General features: G+C 44.2%; 1 protein-coding gene across 1 annotated transcript; it reads right to left on the bottom strand.

The window, feature by feature from the left end:
- Positions 1-5,429: 5,429 nt before the first annotated feature.
- On the bottom strand, positions 5,430-18,037 carry LOC141468898 (glutathione S-transferase 3-like). Its single transcript, XM_074154181.1, has 7 exons — positions 18,017-18,037; positions 13,804-13,910; positions 13,056-13,107; positions 9,434-9,566; positions 8,939-9,080; positions 7,771-7,902; positions 5,430-5,552 (listed from the first exon to the last, which is right to left on the bottom strand). The coding sequence occupies exons 2-7, from the start codon at positions 13,888-13,890 to the stop codon at positions 5,430-5,432; spliced, it is 669 nt and encodes a 222-aa protein (XP_074010282.1). The 5' UTR covers positions 13,891-13,910; positions 18,017-18,037.
- Between the last annotated feature and the right edge of the window lie 3,032 nt (positions 18,038-21,069).

Raw genomic sequence — 21,069 nt, 5'->3', positions numbered from 1 at the left:
CTCCTTGGTTAATACTGTTGTAGACATCACCTGCGGGCAAGGTCACCGTGCGATATAAAAATCTGCTGAATCACTCTGAATGTACCTGCGAGCTGGGAAACTCTCCTCATATTGCACAGGCAAGTTGTATGAATTGTAGTTTGACAAACAAAAAAACCCCCAAGTTGTTACAGTATGGGGGGAGAGGTGTCTCTCCTTCAGGTCCCTCCTGTAGATGTACTTTGCTGCTATGTAGCTGAAAATGACCCTCATCCCATCAGTCTCCACTAGTGGTGCTCCACATCTGGAGTGCTGTGTCCAGTTCTGGGCTCCCCAGTTCAAGAAAGACAAGGAACTGCTGGAGATACTCCAGCAGGGGGGTTGGACTAGATGATCATAGAATCATAGAATGGTTAGAGTTGGAAGGGACCTTAAAGATCATCGAGTTCCAGCCCCCCTGCCATGGGCAGGGGGGACACCTCCCACTAGAGCAGGTTGCTCAAAGCCCCGTCCAGCCTGGCCTTGAACACCTCCAGGGATGGAGCAGCCACAGCTTCTCTGGGCAACCTGTTCCAGTGTCTCACCACCCTCACAGGAAAGAATTTCCTCCTAATATCTAATCTAAATCTCCCCTCTTCCCATTTAAAACCATTACCCCTTGTCCTGTCACTACATCTCCTGACAAAGAGTCCCTCTCCGGCTCTCCTGTAGGCTCCTTCAGAGATTGGAAGGCTGCTGTGAGGTCTCCCCGGAGCCTTCTCTTCTCTAGGCTGAACAACCCCAGCTCCAGAGGTCCCTTCCAGTCCCCACCATTCTGTGATTTTGTGACTCTGTGCCTGTTAGACCAATGTGTTCCACGTTTGACAGTAAAATAAGCTTAATTATTTATTTAGAACTAGAACCACAGAAAGACAAGGCATCAAAATGGTCACCAGTGCAATGTCTAGGGGGTGCCTAGTCCCTAAATGGAACACTCCATACCCTCTACCACATGTGAGGAGAGCCAGGCTTCACAGAAGGGGACTCCTCACTGACAGTCCATCCCGTAGCCTCCACCTTCTGGTTCGGGCTGTTTTCTTTCTTATTTTTCTTTCTTTTCTTTCTTATTTTTCTTACTCTGTCCCCTTCTTACATTTGGGGAGGTTCTTCTCTCCAGCCTCTGAAAGCCTGCAGCAGGGCTCAGTCACCTGCACAGAGGGGTCCACGCTGCTGTGTATGTTCCAGGGTTTCCGCTGGCCTCCAGGTGCTGCTCCGGAGAGCCCAGCTCTGTGGCACGTGCTGTGGCACGATGGCCAGCCCTGCAGAGCTGTCCTGGAGAGCCCCAGCCACCTGTGCTAAGTGCAGCAGAAGCCCACTCTTGGTATCACTGTAGAAGCACAAGCTTTTTGTTTTCTGTTAACATCCAGCTCAAAATATTTTGTTCATATTTGGTCATGAAGCAGAACTCTGCATGAGAATGTTTTATTTGCTTGCTTGAGAAGTGACTGCATTCCCCTCTAGGCTTCTGGGAGTGCTGACGTTTGCTGTTAGCACAGGGGCTTTTTGAGAGTGAAAGATCAGACTACACTGCTGGAAACTCTGTTTCCTGCGTTGGACAGACATGACTTACGATCCCGAATCTAGGATAATGTGGGAGACCGAAGCTTTCCCTGCATAGACACGTGCACCCAGGTGTGTCTGGTGGCGCTTCACAAATGCAAACTCACTCTTAGGTAGCTCGGCTGGGTTAATCATTTGTAGGCCTGGCCATGATGAACTCTAGGAGGTATCTCAGGTCTAGTGACTACTCCTACAAGGACTTGACATCCACCGTGTCAGAGGACTACAGGGTATGAAAACACAAGTGCAAGCATGAAAGTTAATCACAGTGTAGGCAACTTGGGAGAACTCACCTCGCCTAACTTTGTAGACACCTACATCTACTTTAGCTGTTTAGTTTCCATTAAATAGGTCTAAATTCAGGAGGAATCCTCACCACGTGCTTGAGCTACAGCTGATATCCAAACTACTCGCAAGGATGGTGTCTCAACTGAGGCAGTTAAAAGTTTAGATTCATAGATTGGTCCAGGCCAGAAGGGACCTCCAAAGGTCATCTAGTCCGACCTCCCTGCAGTCAGCAGGGACACCCCCAACTAGATGACGTTGCCCAGGGCCTCATCGAGCTTCACCTTGAATATCTCAAGGGAAGGGGCCTCAACCACCTCCCTGGGCAACCTGTTCCAGTTCCTGTTCCTGGATGAAGCCAGTCCCTTCAGCCTTCCCTTAGGGGGTTGGGGAGAGGAGTAAAGTCTTCAGAGGGTGATTTACCCCAACACTGACATTTCTTATCCTATCAGAGGTATCCCTCAAGATTTCAGGCAACTCTTCTTCAACACAGTTACTAGCCTAAATAAAAGTGAAAAATATGGTACCATCTGTCTCCTAACTTAACAGGACTTCTGGAAATGTCACTTCACTGGGCTTGTAAAGTATTTTGGAAAATGCTATAGAAGTGTAATTTGTGTTTTGCATACCTGAAGGTTTCTGGTCTCTTAAGAACGTTTAGGTTCAGATTGACCATCCAGGAGTTAAAACAGGAGAAATGTCAAAGATATCCTAATAACTTAGGGATGAATATTCACCCCAGCTGCTGCTGTTGCCCCCAGCTTGTTTACATTTAGTCTCTTCCTTTAAAACCTTTTTTCCAGAAAAAAAAAAAATAAATTGTTGTTGTTTTTTTCAGACAAGATACTGACTTCTTGACAAAGCACTGGAAAATGTTTGTGTCATCAGGCTTTGTGAACTCTCCTCTCTATATAAAACGCATCAGAATTATTTTAATTTGGGTTGGAGCTGTGTTCAATCTTATGAGCCGATATTTCAAATACACTCGCAGGGGAAACAGGTGCCCACATGTATCAGCAGGGGGAATAGGGACTGCAGAGAAGGGATTGTTCTCTGTGGCTAATGAGACCTGCTGGGACGTACCCAGCCCTGCCTTGCTGCAGAAACAAAGCGCAGCTCCGTTTTCTCATATTATTTAAAACAAAGGTCCTGTTTGTTGTTGTTTTTCCAAAGTGGTGCTGCCTGCGTTCAGCACGCTCCGAAAGCGCAGCTGACGCATTATGTCCCATGAAACATTTCTCCACACCGAATTGTGCCCTCAGAAACCAGCAGGGTAAGTGTGCAATGCAACCATCTCATCAACCCAAGAACACGTTTACAAAGGATAGCCTTGCAGAGGAAAGAGAGACATTAAAAGAAAGAAACTGCCCTTTTCTCCGGTGATCCTCCTGACTTAACACTTGGTATTGGGTATGTGAAGGGCATTAGGTGTTTTCCCAGACATTTTGAAGAGCAAGTGGGTTACCTAGATGCCACCAAGTGTTCTGCACGGGCAGGTAGGCAGTGGCTTTCTTCTTGGGACAGCGCAGAAGTGCCTTGGTGACACAAGGTCGCAGGGTGCACCGCAGCACTGCAGCCACACGGGCAGCTTGCCTGTGGCATTGCCAACTGTTAACAAATCGGTCCAGGTACTTTTCCTGTAAAATCCAGCCTTCTAGATTTTACAGGAGAAGCAACTTTTTCCGGCAACGGCTTGAGACCTGCTGCTTTCACTTACCAGGCACCTGGTGAGGGTGAGAGAGGCCAGCACAGATCCCATGTGCTGGCACGCTGGCTAAGGAGGGAGCCATCTCCAGAGAAGATCTTTCCAAGACCTCCTGTGACTCCCAGAAGATTAGACAGTCACCACCAAATAGGACTAACAGTCTTGTGGAGCAAGGTGACAAGGCCAGCCACGGTGGCTGCCACCGCTGTGCCCAGTGGCTCAGTATTTGGAGCAGAGATCCAGGGTGAGAGCGACACAGGTCCATTCCTCCCTTCAGCCTGAGCTGACCCTGACATCAGACCTGGGATTCTTTTAAATGGCACATTCTTCATTGTTCACACTGGACCAAAATCACTTTCCAAGAAACCTTAAATAGCTTTTCAGATGGAGATAATGAGCACGACTCACTAAATGACCACTGAACTTTTTCTGCACAAGGAGGAATTGATAGTAAGGGTAATCTAGGCAACTTTATTGCACCTGACATGTCCTGGCCATGAAACCTGCGCTGCCCTGTGACCCGACTCCTCCCTTCCCCAACGCCACCCTGTGAATCGCCTCCACCATTGCAGACCGGCCTCGCTGGAAGGAGCTGTGACCGCCTTGGTGTCACTGGTCCCAGCACATTGCCGCAGGGACGGGTGGTGCCCCCCAGTGCCGCCGAAGCAGCAGCAGCACCCTTAGGCTGCCCACATTTCACTCCCTGCAAAGCGGCAGCTCAGGCTCAGGCTTTGCCCTCTGGAGTTCTCCTAAGATCCCATCCAACACCAGGCAGTGCCAGGGCACAGGCGCTGGAAGACACCGTCTGTGTTACTGGACTGACAGCGGCTGGCTCCGGGGTTACTGTTCTGTGCCCATCGCTCTCGCCCAGATGGCTCCCAGCCACAGTCAGTCCACGCTGGGGCTGTTTGGACGTGGTTACACAGCTTTGGGTAATAATAGTGTGTATATGGCCTCAGAGCCAGGGAACCGAGCCTGGTGCTTCTTGTTTTACTAGGACAAAGATGTAGCTGGCCGTTGGTATCCAGAACCAGGGCTAGGAAGCAGCTGAGAGTCCCTCAAAATGGCAGATGAATGCCCAGAAAGAAGCATGAACAAATATTGAACCTGAGGGACCATCTGTTTGCAGATGTGGCTCTGCCCTCCCCACCCTTTGAAGTGGTTCATCTCGTGAAGAGGCGCACAGGCTCCGGTGCACCAGGAACAATGAACTAAGGTGCCTGGAAGAATCACATTAAACAAGTAGAGGAAGAAAATAATGGAACATTATAAAAGCTGGCTCCTAGGCAAGACCTGGGAAGTGTGAGAAACCAAAGAGATTTGGCTTTGATAACAACAGATGAAACTAGTATTAAATTACAAGTTTCACTTCACTTTCACTCACACAATACTGTAAAAATACTGCAATATAAAGTACTTACCAAAATTGGTCCTGAAACAAGTCTACTTCTTGAAGGGTTAGTGATTCAGTGAGTACTCTTTTTTTTCTCTTCCATAGCTCTTATTCTAAAGCCTATTTTCATCCAGAAAAATATCTTCTTCAACAAGTTACATTCTGACAATACTAACACTGCATCAGTCTTTTCCCAAATGAATTAATTCCCTTCCCTACAAATAGTTCTTGCTTCCATATGCCTTTGTTTTCATGTTTTGTGAAGCATTTGATATCAATAAAGACAAATCTGCTGTCACATTGCCAGAGTAATCAGAAGGCTTTATTTCAGTTTGGGGTTTTGTTTTTTTTCGCTATTGGTTTTAACTACAACAACACTAATTTAATGAGCTTCCTACTTCCTTTGGTTTGGGTTTTGGGGATTTTTTTTCCCCAGTATTTTGGGTCTCACTGAAGGTAGCAAGGCATTCATTTCTTAAAAATCTTCAACACGGTTTCTACATAAAATTCATCTGGTGGGGGCTTCCTTGGGCTGCCGGGCTGCAGGAACTTCTTAATTGTAGGCATATTGCTCATTCTTTTCTTAAAAGCCTAAAACATAAAAACAACAGAGTACGAGTGAAATTCCAGCTACTCCGGTAGCAAACAGTGCTCCTTGCACAGAACAACTGCTTCCCCCTGCTGCTAGAAAAGATCCTAAGGCTCGTTCAGGTCTCGGTGCCACCTACACAAGTCTTCTTCTGTCCAACAGGAGGACCCAGCTGCTGCAAAACGCCTGTTCTTACCAAAGAAGGCAGTCCTGGAGCAGACAATAGCTAAATCTCTGCTGCCTGAAAGAAACTGAAGGCAAAAATTCAATATCTGGGAGCACCAGGGAATAGGTTTGAAGGTACAAGTGCACTAAGCCAGCTCACGACCTGTTTCTTTTCATTGCTGGTTCTTCCGTGTGGGCAAACCACGATATACGTTAACACGATTTCCATTTTTACTACATTATGTAAGTATCTGAGCTCTGCTTGCATCTGGTATGGCCACTGCTGTCCCACTGTCCCAGCATTTCTAGGATTGCATGGGTGAAGGTGAAATAGCTGGAGGTATCCTTGGCTCAACTCAGTTGTCCATTAGAGGTTTCTCATACTGTGTTGCAGCCTAGAGTAGCCAAAATATCTACATAGGGCTGGCAGATATAACACAGCCCCTCAGGGAGACCTATTCCCTTCTGGAGCAGAGGCTGGAGGCCAGGACTAGGATTAGGGAAGAGTTGGGCATTTCAGGTGGCGAGAGATGCCTGTGTTAAGGCAACTGAGTCATGGATCCTGACACATCTCATTGTACAGAAAGTCAGAGAGGACTCAGTGATGCAGACTGCGAGCGGCTGGAGACCCCACGGGTAGCTGAGCAATCTTAGATACACAAGAACCTCTTCTAACAACGGGGCTAAGGGAGGGGAGCTTCACAGAACAGCAGCCAGTTCTTGCTGGCAAATGTATAAACGTAATTTCCTCTTCCTTATAGGCGCTGGAAGGATAAGGGGGAAATACAAGAAGGAGCAAGAAAAGGAAAAACTGTTAAATATGTAACCACCTTTCCCTTCTGGCAGCGAAGGATTCCCTCCCTAACTCAAAGCACGGCTTCAACTGAACCGTGTCCATGCCTAGTGGCTAAGGCAGCTTGCTAGAAGATGGGAGCTAAAGGCAAGAATTACCCGAGGGCAGCAAAACTGCATATGGGGTAAAATCTGACACACGTTACTGCCCACTTTGTGGCTGAAGTGCCTCATTCTGTCACACTAAATTCAGGCTTAAACTGTTGGGGTTGAGATTTTAAAACTTTTTAAAAAAAGTATTAAAAAAAATAAAAGCCCTTTTCCTCATCAATTGCAAGCAGAAAACTTAATTGTGATAGTCTGATGCTGAACTATTTCTTTTGTTAATGGGAATAAAGCCAAAGTCTTTGAGTGGACTCCTCAAATTAACAGTTTGTAAGCACAAAGAAGCAGGACCTCAAGCCTTGCCTCCTCAACCCAAATTTGCATTGCCTACACTGCTTTATTACCGTGACTACAGGCACATGGGAGAGCTGCAGAACACTATCAGCTTTTTTCCAGTCACAGGCTACTTGGGCCCACTGTATCTCAGCTCTTAATGACTCCTGCAGGTCGTGCCCCGGGTCTGCCCACGCGCTGTGCTCCATAGCACACTGCCTGCCTGGAGGCTTCTGGTTTCTGGTCGAGTCTCACAGCAGAAGCGCCTCACTTCTGCTTGGTTTCAGACTTTGTACGTGGCACAAAAGCAGAGAATTCATTCTCGATTGTATGGAGTTGATTATTGAAAGAAAAGCCTGGCTTAGTGCCAAGGCTTGAGTTTCTAGTCACACTGTAGAAGGCAGAAGTGAAGTGAGGTTACTGGGATCCCAAAGCTGTAACACCAATTCTAACATAACAAATTAAGCCTGTGATACAGCCTGACATCTGGTATTAGATAGCATCTACTGGCAGGAAGCAGGAAAATGCAAAGAGGGCAGTTTAGATCAGTGACTCCCTTGGGATGATATTAATTTATTTCTATTGAGGAGGCATATACCACCCAGAGATAGGCATACCTCAACAGGGTTAGTCAGGAGCACGGTGTCTTACAGCTTACAACAAACCAGCTAATTCAATTCCCTCTTGTGCTTGGTGTTAAGCAAACACACAACAGGGACAGGTCCTCAAAGAGCACCCACTCCTGATGTACATAGCATGGAGAGATGATCACTTCAGGGTTGCCCTCTAACTCCTGAGTAGGGGCATGCTCAACAGCAAAGTTACCTGCAACTGAGGAAACCCCGACAGCACAGCTGGTATTTTCTCCTCCACTGCTAAAATGGCTTCAATTAGCTGAACATCTGCCCAGCTGAATCTGTTGCCCACGAGAAAGTCTTGGCCATGTTGTTTCAAAACCTGTAGGACAGAAGAGAAAGTGGGCTGCAGATGAGAAGGGGACATATGACGCCTGGCAGCTCAGCCTCACAGCACAGCTGCAAAGCTGAAAAGCAATTACATCTGAAATTTCAGGGTGGAGTTTTCAGCTGGAAGCTGTGAGCCAAAAAAAAAATCTGAAGTCTTATAGTGCACAGACTACACACTTTGGTCACTCAGTAATGATGAATGGTGATAGGCACTGGGAACAGGGACAAAACCACACACTTAGGTGGACGAGTGCCACTCATAGAATTAGAAACAGGGATAACAGAGGTACGAGAAAGTAACTTGGGGAATTTATAAAATTGTCATTTTGATATTTCATTTAAAGTTATGTCCAATGTTGATACCAGGAGGCAAACTTAGAAATGCAGAACTACAATAGCTAACCAAAGCTATTGGTTATTGGCAGCTCCCCTGCCTTTGGGAGTAAGTTATTATAGTCATAAGAACTTCTAGGATGTTCAGCTTTTATTATTGTTTTCCATCAAAACTAGATGAATGTTACAAAACTGAGAAATGTTGCCAGACGTCTGAGTCATTTGGGTTTGGTTTGTTGTTTTCGAAAGAGGGATGTGCAGAAATCTATGACTGTTGTTTTACTAAAGTGCTCCTAATCTCCCTACCTGATTTATTTGTAAGGGATTTTTGCATTCTTCTAATGAAAAGGTTCCACCTGAAATTAAGTAGAGCAGAGAGATGTGCTCTAAACGAATATAAGTGCAGGAGTGTGCCCTCAAGGAAAAAAGAAATCATACATTCTTGCTTTTACTTTAGTGAAAAGTTTTGCTGTGTAGCTGAGAACATATTGCTTTGTAGATGTTCACATACCACAGCCCTGACAACACAAGCCAACAAATAGAGAAAACATGCTGCTCTATTTCTCCTTCTTTGAGAGAGCCAGGAAAGCTGAGGATTTGGAACTGACCTGCACTACAAACATGTTCTTATTTTGGGGAAACTTTTTGATAATTGTAAATACAAGTTTTATAGACACCTCCTCACTGTCTCTTACCTTTTCAAAGACTGGAAAGTACCTGTTAGTTGCCCTCTCCTTAATTGAGTCCATATTTTTCTCCTTTGCCTCAGGTGGAGAGAAAGGAAACACCAAAATCATTTGCATCAGATCTGTTATTCCTTCCACGTACATGTCAATCCTATTGGTGGGGGGAAGACAGTAGAAAAGAGCACAGAAGTTATTTCATCTGTTTTCCAATTAACTAAGGCAACTTACAGGAATTTTATATCACCACCATAGTGCCAATTTTCATAGCCAAAACTGAACAGAAAGTAAAGCTAAATATTTTTTTTAAAGGACTAAAAGCCTGTTTCTGTTCAGCAGTGTTTCAGAAGCAGTGGTTAAAACCTAAGCAAAGGCTAGAGTCCTTGCTATTTATTGCATTAGCCTTTCTCATGCCTTTCTACTGGATTTACAGCATTGAATTTGTTATATATAATACAACTATCAAATAACAGATTGCTCATTAAGTGAAAGGAGGTGTAACAGTACAGGGCTCTCTCCTTCAAGTCTTTCCCATAGAGATTGTATTTCCCTGCTATGTAGCTGAGGATGGCTCTGGTCTGCACCATCTTCATCCCATCAATCTCAACGAGGGGCACTTGCTGGAACAGCAGGACTCCATCTAGGGTGGAAAGTTGAGGGAAAGCTTGTTAGTTCCTCATAGACTTTTAGCTTTACAGGAGAGTGAAAGACGAGCACGTTTCCTTTGCAGTGTAGGAGCTCATTGATGTCTTGCCTTAACTGTAAAACCCCATGCAGTAAACTAACATTGTGGGAAAGATCAAACATTGACTAGCCTGCATCAGGCTTTTGTAGCTCGGCCATGGCAGTGCAGCTGGGCCCCTCGCTTGACAGCATTACCAGAGCTTCACTGGCTGATGGGAGCTGGCACCGCCTGCTCCTCTGCACCTCTGGACCTGCCTCATGCTGGCAGGAAAAGCCTGAACCAGCACTTTCAACCCAAGGGATCGGAGGAGAATAAAGATGTGTGTTAAATCACAGCTTAAAAAACCCTAAAATTATTTTGGATGTGGATCGGTTCCCTGTCAGGGACATACACACACGAGTAGAAAGGATGAGAGGGGTGGTATCACAGGAAGACTGAGCTGCTGGGATAAAGGAAGAGGCCAGGCCACCTTAAACGTTGTGAAGTTACGGAGTTAGAGGCAGGGACTATGACAGCAAGTGCTGCTTAAGTAAGTTTTACACAGTCACTCCAGGGACAAGAGTTTGAGAGTCCCCATAGATTTTCATTACAGGCCTATCCTCAGTGTCATTCCACAAAAGTTTAAGCCTATTTAGATGTGTCTTTGTAGTCTCCTTTTCTCCTGGTGCTGGTAGGAGCCAGCCAGTTTGTCTGAGCCTTCAGTGAGGCAGCTCTGAGGGCTAAACTGACGTAGATTCAGCATAGCAAAGTCAGTCTTTTCTAGACCAGTTTTCTGCTGGACTAATTCACTGTCTTCAGAGATACTCCCTCCTCCATTTACACATTAAGGGCATCCAGAGAACAATCCCGCCCTCTTAAAAATCACAGCAAAACTCCAAATCCAACTAGGCAGCTTCCACTTTGCATTGCTCAAAGTTAATAATTTATTTTAATTGCTCAATTTTAACCTGTTCAGTGCATCTTTCTTCTAGGTATAAGGGTTCATTTTAAGAGACATTTCTGTTTGCTTTGCTCTCCACAGAGTTATTAGAATACTTTGCTAGTCTAGAATTAACAAATATTCTTCACTCATTCTGTATTACAAATTTACAGTTTAAATTCAAATAGTAATTTTCTCTGCAGCAACAAATAGCCTGTTTCTTGTAAATGCTCTCAGAAAGATCATGTGTCTTCGTGTCTTTCCAGAACACACTTCAGCAGCTTAAGGAAGAAATATTAATCAGTATCTATCTAGCAGAAACATAGAAGAACTGGAAAACTAAGAGCTCTGCAAGGATATTTTTCAGCAGAAAGATGTGAAGTGAAAAATAAAATCTGACTTTCTGGCCCTTGACAAAAAGTGATGCAGCAAATGTGAGTGACCTACATGCATGGTTTGTTTCTTATCTACAGAAAAGAGGGATTTCTCTCTTATGACCAGTAGCGCTCTGCTTCTCCTCACTTTGCAGTGAGAAGCACTTCACATTATCACTGCAAAGAATATATACGCAGGATTAAAAGCAGTTTGCCAGTTGTTTTGCGGGTTGGATTGTGCTGTCTGAAGGTGGTCTGTAGAGCATACATTAGAAACAATCATCTGGACCATTTGTCACTGACCAGCAGAGCTTGTTGATATCCAGGTAGCAACTTGGACAACCCATGGCTGCACAGATTGAGCTAAGCTAGTCATCTCTCAGGCCAACAGGTACAGGTCTGGCCAGGCCAATGCTATTTAACTCTCTTGGTCTCCAAAACTGCTGTCTGTCTGCAAGTTGGGAACAGGCCCCAGCCCAGGCTTCATCCTGGACACTGCTGGGGCATCGCTTAGATCATCAGCTGGCACGGGCCAAAGTCACGCCTCCACCATTCTAACAAAGTGGTGGTGTCTAAACACAGGGTACCCTAGCAAAAAGCATGTTGGTAGGGAAAGAAAAAAAATAGAGGGAGAAGTAATGTGGGATTATTCGTGTTCAGTCCTTCCCTGCACGACTGACAGCATTCCAGAGGTCCCTTTATCAGGATGACTGACTAATTTGTCTTTCTTCAACACAATGCATGAAACTCCACCTTTTTCTTTGTGTTCTCACCCTCTTAAGTTCAATATATATATACAGAAAAGCCCTTAATCTTCTTTATAAAATTTCCCTATCCTTTTCATCACCATTTAATTCTTCTCTCTGGGTATGGATAAACTTGGTTGCTGTATCCAGGATTGTACCACTCTGTCTGGATTAATTAGTATTTTGAAGCAAACTTAGATTTGGGCTTTCAGTACCTGAGCTATCATATTTAGAGCTATAACTGGTGTCTTTACACTGCACTGCCCTCCCACATTGTCAGATTCCCAGCCAGCTGGGCCTGCCAATTTGCTTCTGATCTTCTTGATACCACTTCTTCTTCACTTTTGTTCATTTTAGTTTTCCTGTCAGAATTTCTTTAAACACAGCTTTTCCTTTCCGAGCAAGCAGCCAGAACACAGCTGAATTCTCTTCCAAGGCTCCTAGTATGTCTTGGCAAGCTCAGCCTGCTGTGAGGTTTCTCTTACATGTCTTGGGCAGCAGGTAAACTGCACTCCATAGTGTTCCTCGCAGTCCCAACTCCTTCCCCACCCCGGCAGCAAGGTCTTCTCCTTCCAGGGTGGCTGTGGAGGGGTTCAGTGCTGGATTTCATCAGGCCAAATATCAAGGGCAGTGACTGGGGGTATGTACTGGTGTTTGGGAACTGGTCTCACTCCCAAGGTTGACATGAAGCCTTTGTGGCTTGCTGCTTTGACAGTGTCAGACTTTCTGCAGGTCTCCCCGCTGGCTCCCTGTTTTTTAACTGGGGAAAGTTTCATGGCTCAGGCTTATCCTGCTTAAGACTCTCACTAGTGTGTTCACACACAGCCTAGCACAAAGGAAAACTTGCTTTCCTGGGAATGCCAGCCTTTCATTTAGAGGCTTATCTTACTGAGGTTCAGAACCAGCGTACAGGTACATCTATATTGGTCAACTCAACAGCAGCTCAGGCCAGCTGGCACAGAATGGCCACATTCACTCTATTCAGCTCTCTCTGCCTATAGAGTGTGGTGGTCACATCTAAACAACACATCTTGGAAATGGCCCTTGGCCTGGGACAACTCCCAGATGATGCCTTGGAATTGCTTCAGGGAGTGCTATTTGCCCTGGACCAAAAATATGCCAGGAACCATGTTAACAGTTCAACAGCCCAGATAATTAAGTCGCATTAAATAGGAATGTTTGCTGCCCCTGTTGAAAGTACTACAATAAACACAGTCACAGAAGCTTTTAGCTTATACCAGTTTTTGGCACCGGAAAAAACAGATTACTCAAAACAAGTATTTCAGTATCCAAGATGTGCCTCTAGAAGTTTGCACTGGTTTAAATAAACTGTTTTTAAGTGACAAATTTAGCTAAATCAGAGCAATTTTTTGAGAGACTAAGCCCCAGGCACTGGGATTCTTACCTTTGATTAACTTTTCATACTGCTCTCCTGTTTCCAAAAAAATTTCTTCAAACTGGAAAAGGAGAGAGAATAGTGTTACACGGCTGCACGTGGACATTTTTATTCTGTAAGTGACTGTGCATAAACACGTGCAGAATGACCGAATTGAGCAAAAGAGTGGGCTGGATCTTCAGCTGCGCTGGTTGGCCACAGATGTCCTGAGGATCACTCCCACATCCCCACAGCTGGGGAGGAGCAGAAGGGCCTGGCCACTTCTGCCTCAAGGCACCGATTCAGAAATAAGGTAAGCACAGGTAGGAACAGACATCTTCAGGAGGAAGACAGGTTGCAGCCAGTGCAAAGGGAAGGAGAAGGTAAATCAACCATTTCTAACCCCACCCTAGGCGTGAAGGTCAGCAACGGCATTTGTCCATGCACACTGTAACTGCAAACTACAGACAACTGAGCTAAGGTGGTTTTGCACAGCTGGAAAAATCCAATAATTAAGGGCCTTTAGGTAAATCCCCATTTTGATGTCTTATGATTAATTACTCCAGGGGACGGATACTATCTCTAATAAACTCCAAAACTGCGTTTGCACCCCAAATATTAACCACTGAGCAACGTAGTTACAAACACGCAGTGCCGCTGGCCAAATGAATTAAAAAGCCACTTTCTTGTAGCCGTTAATCCTCCATGTGCGTGTTAAATTGATGCTGAGACCAGTTGAAAACACCAGTCTGGAACACTGTACCGAGTGTCAACTGACCTCCACGCCAGCGGCTGCCAACAGCCATCGTACGGGCTCCATTCGCCCCCTTCCATTAAGGTAGGTAAGCCTGGGCTTCCCCGACATGCTTCCGAGCTCCTGGTCCCCTGAAACACATTAAGCAGAAAACAGTGTCATAAAACTGGTATAAGTACCATTATTTTGAGGGGAGAGAGAGCCTTTTATCCTCGCTATGCCTGTTGAAGTTTAAACTTCCTCTGGTTTGAAAGGTAGAATGAGAGACGGGCCGTTGACACCGCACAGCCTGTAGGATGTGCAGGGCTGTAAAGCCTTCCCCAGGGCTACCGGGGGGTGGTTGTTATGATTGCAAGCAAAGACTGACATGTTTAAAGAAGCGGTGTGAGCCCCGAGCTGCAGGGGGAACCTGGCTGCGTTTTAACACAGTTGTACAAAGCCACTTGAAAAACGCTGCCACATCCTCAGGGAGGTTACTCACCCACCCTTCGTTTCCATCATCCTCACGGAAAAGATGAAAAGAAGAAAAGGAAAACGTCTTTTACTGGTAGGCCCCACTTTGCCCAAGCTCTGTTTGCCAGATGTTGGAGCGCGTTTTGCAGCTGGCTGTAACAGCCCCTCTCTCGGCACCCGGAGCCGCAGGGAGCGTGGCAGAGACACCACGTCTGTCCGTATTGAGCTGTTTCATGCCGAGGGACAGCCAGCCGGACTATTGGTGCTGACACTTGAGGCGAAGCGTTTGCAAATTCAGGCCTCGATTTCTCTGTGCTTGGTTGCCCTAGTTGCTAAAAAAAGAAATAGAATTTCCCCTTCAAAGACAGTAGTATCATATACTAATGATTGGGAGGAAAAAACACCTAAAAACGGGTATCCTAATCGTGTCCTAATGGCTCAGAAACCAGCATAGGGTGCCTGATTTTAAAAAAAAATAAAAAATAATAATTTACAGATGACCCCAGTTTTCTCAGAGCTAAAAGCCGAAGCTGCAACATGACGTCTGTTACACTTTGCATCCACCTGGCATTTCCCACTCAAATCAGGTTCGCCATCCTCTAGTGATGCGTTTTCTTCTAATCACAGTGCTTTGTCCGTGTACTTAAAGTACATTTGGAACATATGTTGCCAAAACTTGACTTTAAAGAACGATCAGATCGAGAGTTCTCCCCTGAGCAATTCTGGTAAGAACCAAGTCATGTTACTACAATAAATAGGGATACTTGGGGTAATTTAGACAATATAAAATCAAATACACATAAAGGAAAAAACAATCACCTCCAGTTTTAAAATGTGAGTAACTGTTGCTAATTACAATGTTTTGCCTCTAAGACAGTGGTTGTATTACTTTCTGCACGTTGTGTGACTAACTTTCACTGTAAGGCAGTGGGGTTTATCTATATAGCCCACAACAGCTAACTTGTGCCTCTTTCATTATCCTACTTCTCCGATACATTGCATCCCTATCATTCCAACACACATCACCCCAACTTGTGATGAGCAGAAACTTACAGTAAATAAGACTTTTAACTAAAAAAGCCACAGACTGCAATACCAAGAATGCGAAACTTAATCCTCTTGGAAAATTTATCTATTGTTTGCAGAACAAAAGCAGAGGGAGTGAAAAGCCTTAGGTCTAATTTTATCGTTTTACATGAACAAGAAATTCTATATGGCATTAAATTATGTGAGAAGAACAATGACAAATGGAGAATAAAAACCTGTCATCAGCTTTTTTTTTTTTTTTTTTAAGAATAACTCTGTCAGCTGTTAAGTAGATTTTAATTGTTTTAAGCTTCTGACATGGAAAAACACCCCTGGTTTTTGGTAAAGCCTCCTCAAACTTTAGCTCCACTGAATGCATCTCCGCTGACTGCACAGGGACCCGGCACGGGTAGCTCACATACAGGCAGCTGCGTTTCAGTGCCTGCGTCTGGACCCGAGAGCTCAGTTTGGTTGCCCATTCCTATGTGTCTGCTGACACTTGAGATTCCCTAAAGGTGGGCAGATATATCCCTCATCTTACTGGAGTCAGGGCAACTTTTTCTACCTTAAATCAGTATACCTAGCCGTCTAGGCTCTCAATGCCTAGATGTATTCATCTGGGGAAAGGTACAGCTAACATAGACAAGGCTCCCTCAGAACTTCACTCAGTCCTCCACTATTTTTCTAAAATTTTAAGAACAGATTTTAGTTTGTGTATAAAAAAAATTATCTGTTTCTGATGCAATATATTGATGATTTATTAGCAGCCAAGGAATCTTGTGTAGCTAACACCCGTTCCTTACTGTTTGCCTCAGCTGGAAAGGGCCATTGGTCCTTTCCACATAAGTTACAATCTTCTTTTTTTTTTTTTTTTTAAGAGAAATGTAGAATATCTGGGTTACACTCTTCAACAAGAGGAACGACATTTATCTGAAAACCATATTAAACTCATTCAAAATCTTTCCCGACCAGTTACTAAAAACAAATGCAAGCCATTTTAGGAGCTGTAGGATTCTGCCACCCCTGGATAGCTGTTTTTGAGGAAATGGCATAACCCCCTGATACCAATTATTGCTCAAGATGCTGGAGAACTCATTCACTGGACAACAGACCAGGTAAAACCATTTGGGCTTTGGAAGCAAGCTGCCCCTGCCCTGGGACTGCTAGACTACAACAAACCATTTACCTTGTGTGTACAAGAAGGGCAAGGAATAGTCTCTGGGATGGTGACTAACACTCTGAACCCTGCTACTCTACTCCCTTCACCTGGGGAAGGAACTCCACATCACACCTGTGTAGTTACCATCCGTGAAGCCGAAAAGACTCACGAAGATTTAACAAACGTGCCATTTCTTACTCCCAGTCCAAAACTATTTACTGGCGGGTCTTCCTATTATCTGAGCAGCAACTGGGTTATGGGTTATTCAATAACTATTGCGAATGAACTGGTGGAGGCTTCACCACTCAGTTCGAAGCTGAGTGCACAAGCAGCCAAATTAATTGCATTAACAGAGGTCTATCAGCTGGCCAAATAAAAGACTGTAAATATTTATGCTGATTCTAAATGTGCATTTGGAGCACACCATGCTACTGGGCAGTTATGGAAGCTGTGTGGGATCATAACTTCTAGTGGAAGTAAAATATCAAACACTCCACAAATTAGTGGACAGCTAAAAGCTATACAATTGCCAGAGAAACTTGCTATCATTCATCAGCCAGCCCATGCTGGCGAAGGACAGAAGAAGAGATAAGAAATAGTCTAACAGATATTGCTCCTAAAGCCACAGCACGACAGCCGTATGAACCACCGGGCTTACAAGCTTCCAGAGGTCTGGCCTGGTGTTGCCCACTGCTGAAAAAGATGCATTTGACTCTTCCTGCTGAAGAAATGGACTCTTGCAAAAGGTATGAAATGGTCAAAGACTCCCAAGGCAACATGGAAAGTAGATATGGAAAACTTCCCTATTTTACCTAAGCAATACCTGATTGCCATAGCAAAAATGCATCACCATCCAGGGCATTTTGGGATTGCTGCACTAGCCCAGACACTGCTGAAGAATCGGTTCATGTCAGGAATTTATGCTGCAGCTAAATAAGTAACCACACCTTGCATGCACTACCTTTAGCCTTAATATTTAGCAAAGACCTCAACACAAAATTTGTCTATATACAAATGATTTCACTGCTTTTGTCTGAAATCCATATTTCCATCCTATTTCCTCGTGAGCCTTAATGACATGCCTGTCTTGAGTTTCTCCAAGGATACTTCTTAGCATTGTAAGAACAGATTAAGATGGGATGGTCTTTCAGAAACACCATTATCTGCATTCAGTGTGCAGAGCCCTTTAGCCCTGGAGCTGGGAGCAGAGTCCAGGGTACCAAATGGGCCAGTTTTCCTGCTCAAACCCAGAAGAAACCGCCACGGTGCGAGAGGCTCGCGCTGTTCTCCCACCCACCTTTGCTTTCCCACGCTTTGTCCCCTCAGCAGTTTCACGGCTGCCTCCCTCAGCTCTGAACTGCACCACAGGATTCATTTCCTGGTTAAAAAAAAAAAAAGTCTTTCTCATGCTTTCTCCCTCCTGCAGCTTCCAGCTGGTGAGTTACTATCAAGCCATGCTTACTCTACCTGGCACATGAACTAAGGAGAGCAGAGAATTTACATTAACCCAGCAGATGCCCTAATAAATTTGGAAGTAGCTTCACTGCAAGTAGTCGCTCAAAGGCTTTAAGAAAAGGGAAACTGTAAGTTAGTACTTACCTCCTGACCTTAACTCAGCCTCCACCCAGCACAGGCAGGTTCCCCGGGGCTGTTTAAACTTTGGAGCTTAGGGGAGTTTCCAGCCATACCCAATTAGAGAGAAAATCTCCCGTTGCTATTCAGCTGCCTCTACCCAGCTTAAAGACGTACGTCTCTGAAAATTGCCATCCAAGGTGGAGACTATCTATCTTCCTTTCTCATGTTGCTGATATGACTGCACCATGTGGTTAGTCTCATAGTTTCTATGGTAGGCATCTATTCAAACCGCTTTCTTGGAATTATTGGGGCATTTTACTCAAATATAAGGGCGAGAGACTTTAAAACACTGAGAAAATTACAGATTTTTCTGGGTCATATTTAGGGTAATAGTAACCATTTAAAGACTAACCACTGAAGTTTCTAGGCTTATTTCACTATTTAACAGTAACCCAGGTTTTTACTGTCAGTCCTGTATGGCACAGAAAAGATACCCAAAGTCTCAGATAACAATGCTCAATTACTTCAAAATACAGTTTGCCAGTATCAAACTCCCTTAGGGATGACTTGGTAAAAAAAATAGATGAACAGTTTATGTCACAACTTGCCCTACGTCTTAAGGCAACACACTCAGTTTTGGAAATTGAGTGTACGTGGCTAATACTCAGTTAGAGATGAGATAAACTATGATTTTCCTACCCTGTTTCCATGAAAAGTAACTGCTTCAGCTTTGCTATCTACATTTCAGGTGAAAATACCAAACCTCAAAGTGGATGTGAACAGACACAAGAACGGCATAGCAGGTGGGAAATGGGATTTGGGTGCCAAACATCATGTTCTCACCTCTAGCATAGACCCACATGTGATGCTGGGCATCACTTAACACTCCTGCAGCAGACGTCAGTACAGCTGATCTGAAGATCTGTTCACAGAACCCAGCACTGAATCAAGATTAATCTGTTCCTGCTTTTGAGGTCTGTGGTATCAGCATGTACCTGAGTGCAAGGGGTGGCTCAGGAACAGTGAGCACAGAACACTACGCAAGTAACTAGTGTCTCCCTGTCCTTTCTGCAGTCTCATATGGCAAAGAAGAAGGAGAGGAAGAGGTCTCTGATTTGAGGTTCAGGGATGAGTGGTCAGGCAAAGCTTTCTGATGCTTTTTGGATTTGCTGAACGTGACCACATCCAACTTTGTTGTTCCCCTTCCACACACTCCTGTTTGCCAGAAAGGCTTTCCTTCTTGTCCTCTTTTTATTTTGCTTCCAGCACAGCCTTTCATAATGTAATTGTAAAGCTCCTTTAACATCTAAAGGTATTGTATCAATGAGGTTACTATTATCTATAACTTGAATAGCTGTTCTTTAAACCTCTAGAGTAGAGAAGAAAATAAGTTTCTTTTATAAATAATTTGTTAAGCCAGCCTGTGAGTATTCAGGCAGCTGGCATGAAGCCCAGGTACCACTCAAGTGATCTTGGGTGGGGCATAGGCAGATTTTAAATAGTGCATATACCATGCCCTGGCATGCCAAGTTCCTAACTGTGCTCTGTGCTCACTGTGCTGTAGGTTAGACCAAGCCCAAAGTCTTCTCAAAACGTACCTGCCTGCAATCCTCACAAGATACTAAGCAGCTGGCTTGGGAGACCATGCCTGATTCCAGCTTCCAACAGCATCCTCTCAGAGATGGGGACAGGGTATATAACTAACTGCCACTGGAGAATTCTCCCCGTGCTGCTTATCGAGCTCCTAAACTGACGCACACCACCACTGCGATAAAAAAATTAGAGTCCACATGAATAGTTAGAACAATTCATATGTCACTCAAACCTAGACTCGCTGCAAACCTTCAGCGAGTGCTTTGGTTCTGTCCTGGAATCTTTACTGACTGCCCGAGGACAAGGTTAACCAAGCCTGGATTCACCCTCACACGTAGTTCTGTAAGCTGTTTGGCACTTACCTGCGCCACTGGCACAGAAAAGTCTGGACACAGTAACCCTCATTCTGATTTACACCCATTGTGCTACTGGCAAGGAGAGCTTAAATGGAGAGCCAGTTTACAGTATGCTATTATTTGGATCATTTAGTCTTTATTGATCTAAGTGTCTCAACATGGTCAAAAGGCACATTTATATAGGCACAAGATAGGCAAGATCAAGGCTTCAAAGACAACTGAAAAATAACCTTAGTAGTACAAATTTCATTGTGAAATATTTATCTTAAATAACTCGGGTATCTTACCAACTTCATATTTTGACAGAAACTTCTGTATGTTTCCTCTGCTTGGTCTCTGGTGTGTGCTGTAAACTTTTTAAGACTCTGAGTTTACGCATGATGTTACAACTAAAACTAGTAATAATCTAAGCTTAGGTTTAAAGAACCCTTTCATTTTCAAAAGAGGGTGTAAAGAACAAAAGCAGAAATTTCCATCCTGTTTTTATCTGATGTTGGCCAATTATAAAGCTGGACAACAATATGGGGTTTTTTCCCCAATAAAAAGGATGGTTTTTTTAATAAAAGAAAGATAAAAATTGATCACTTTGAAAATATTTAAAATAAGTTCTTAGCCTGTAAAACATTTTTTGTTTGTTTTGGTCCTTTTTTTTAATAAGACCAGATTTATTTATACTTCTCAGACAAGGAGAAATAGGTTTTATTGACCACAAGTCCGTTTCTTCTCCTGTAAGAAGATACTCTTTATTCACTGTTTGGTAGCATGTTCTAAATTATGAAATGTATGGGTTTTAATGACATTTATGAGTAACGTTCTAACTCTGCATTTACCTGTTTTGCAGATAACAGCTTCTGAAATGTAAGGTGGCTTGCTCTCTAATGACATTTTCAGCATGAGATTCATTTGTTCATGTTGCACGTGCAAGACCGCACAAATCTAGAAGAACAAAAATCAAGGTTTAAGTAGGAAAAGGAGTTGAAAATGACAGCAGATGGAACCTGGTAAAAAACAAACCTATTAATGCTGCAAGCTTCTTCAGCTGGTGGTGGCTTTCACTGGCTGCCAGGCTGGAGGAACTTCATATTTGGGGCAATGTTGCTTACTCTTGCTTTAAAAGCCTAAAATTGA

This window comes from Numenius arquata, chromosome 9 (assembly GCF_964106895.1).
Source record: "Numenius arquata chromosome 9, bNumArq3.hap1.1, whole genome shotgun sequence".
Classification (NCBI taxonomy): Eukaryota; Metazoa; Chordata; class Aves; order Charadriiformes; family Scolopacidae; genus Numenius; species Numenius arquata.
Note: the sequence above shows the minus strand (reverse complement) of the source record. Positions and strands in the feature narration are given on the sequence as shown.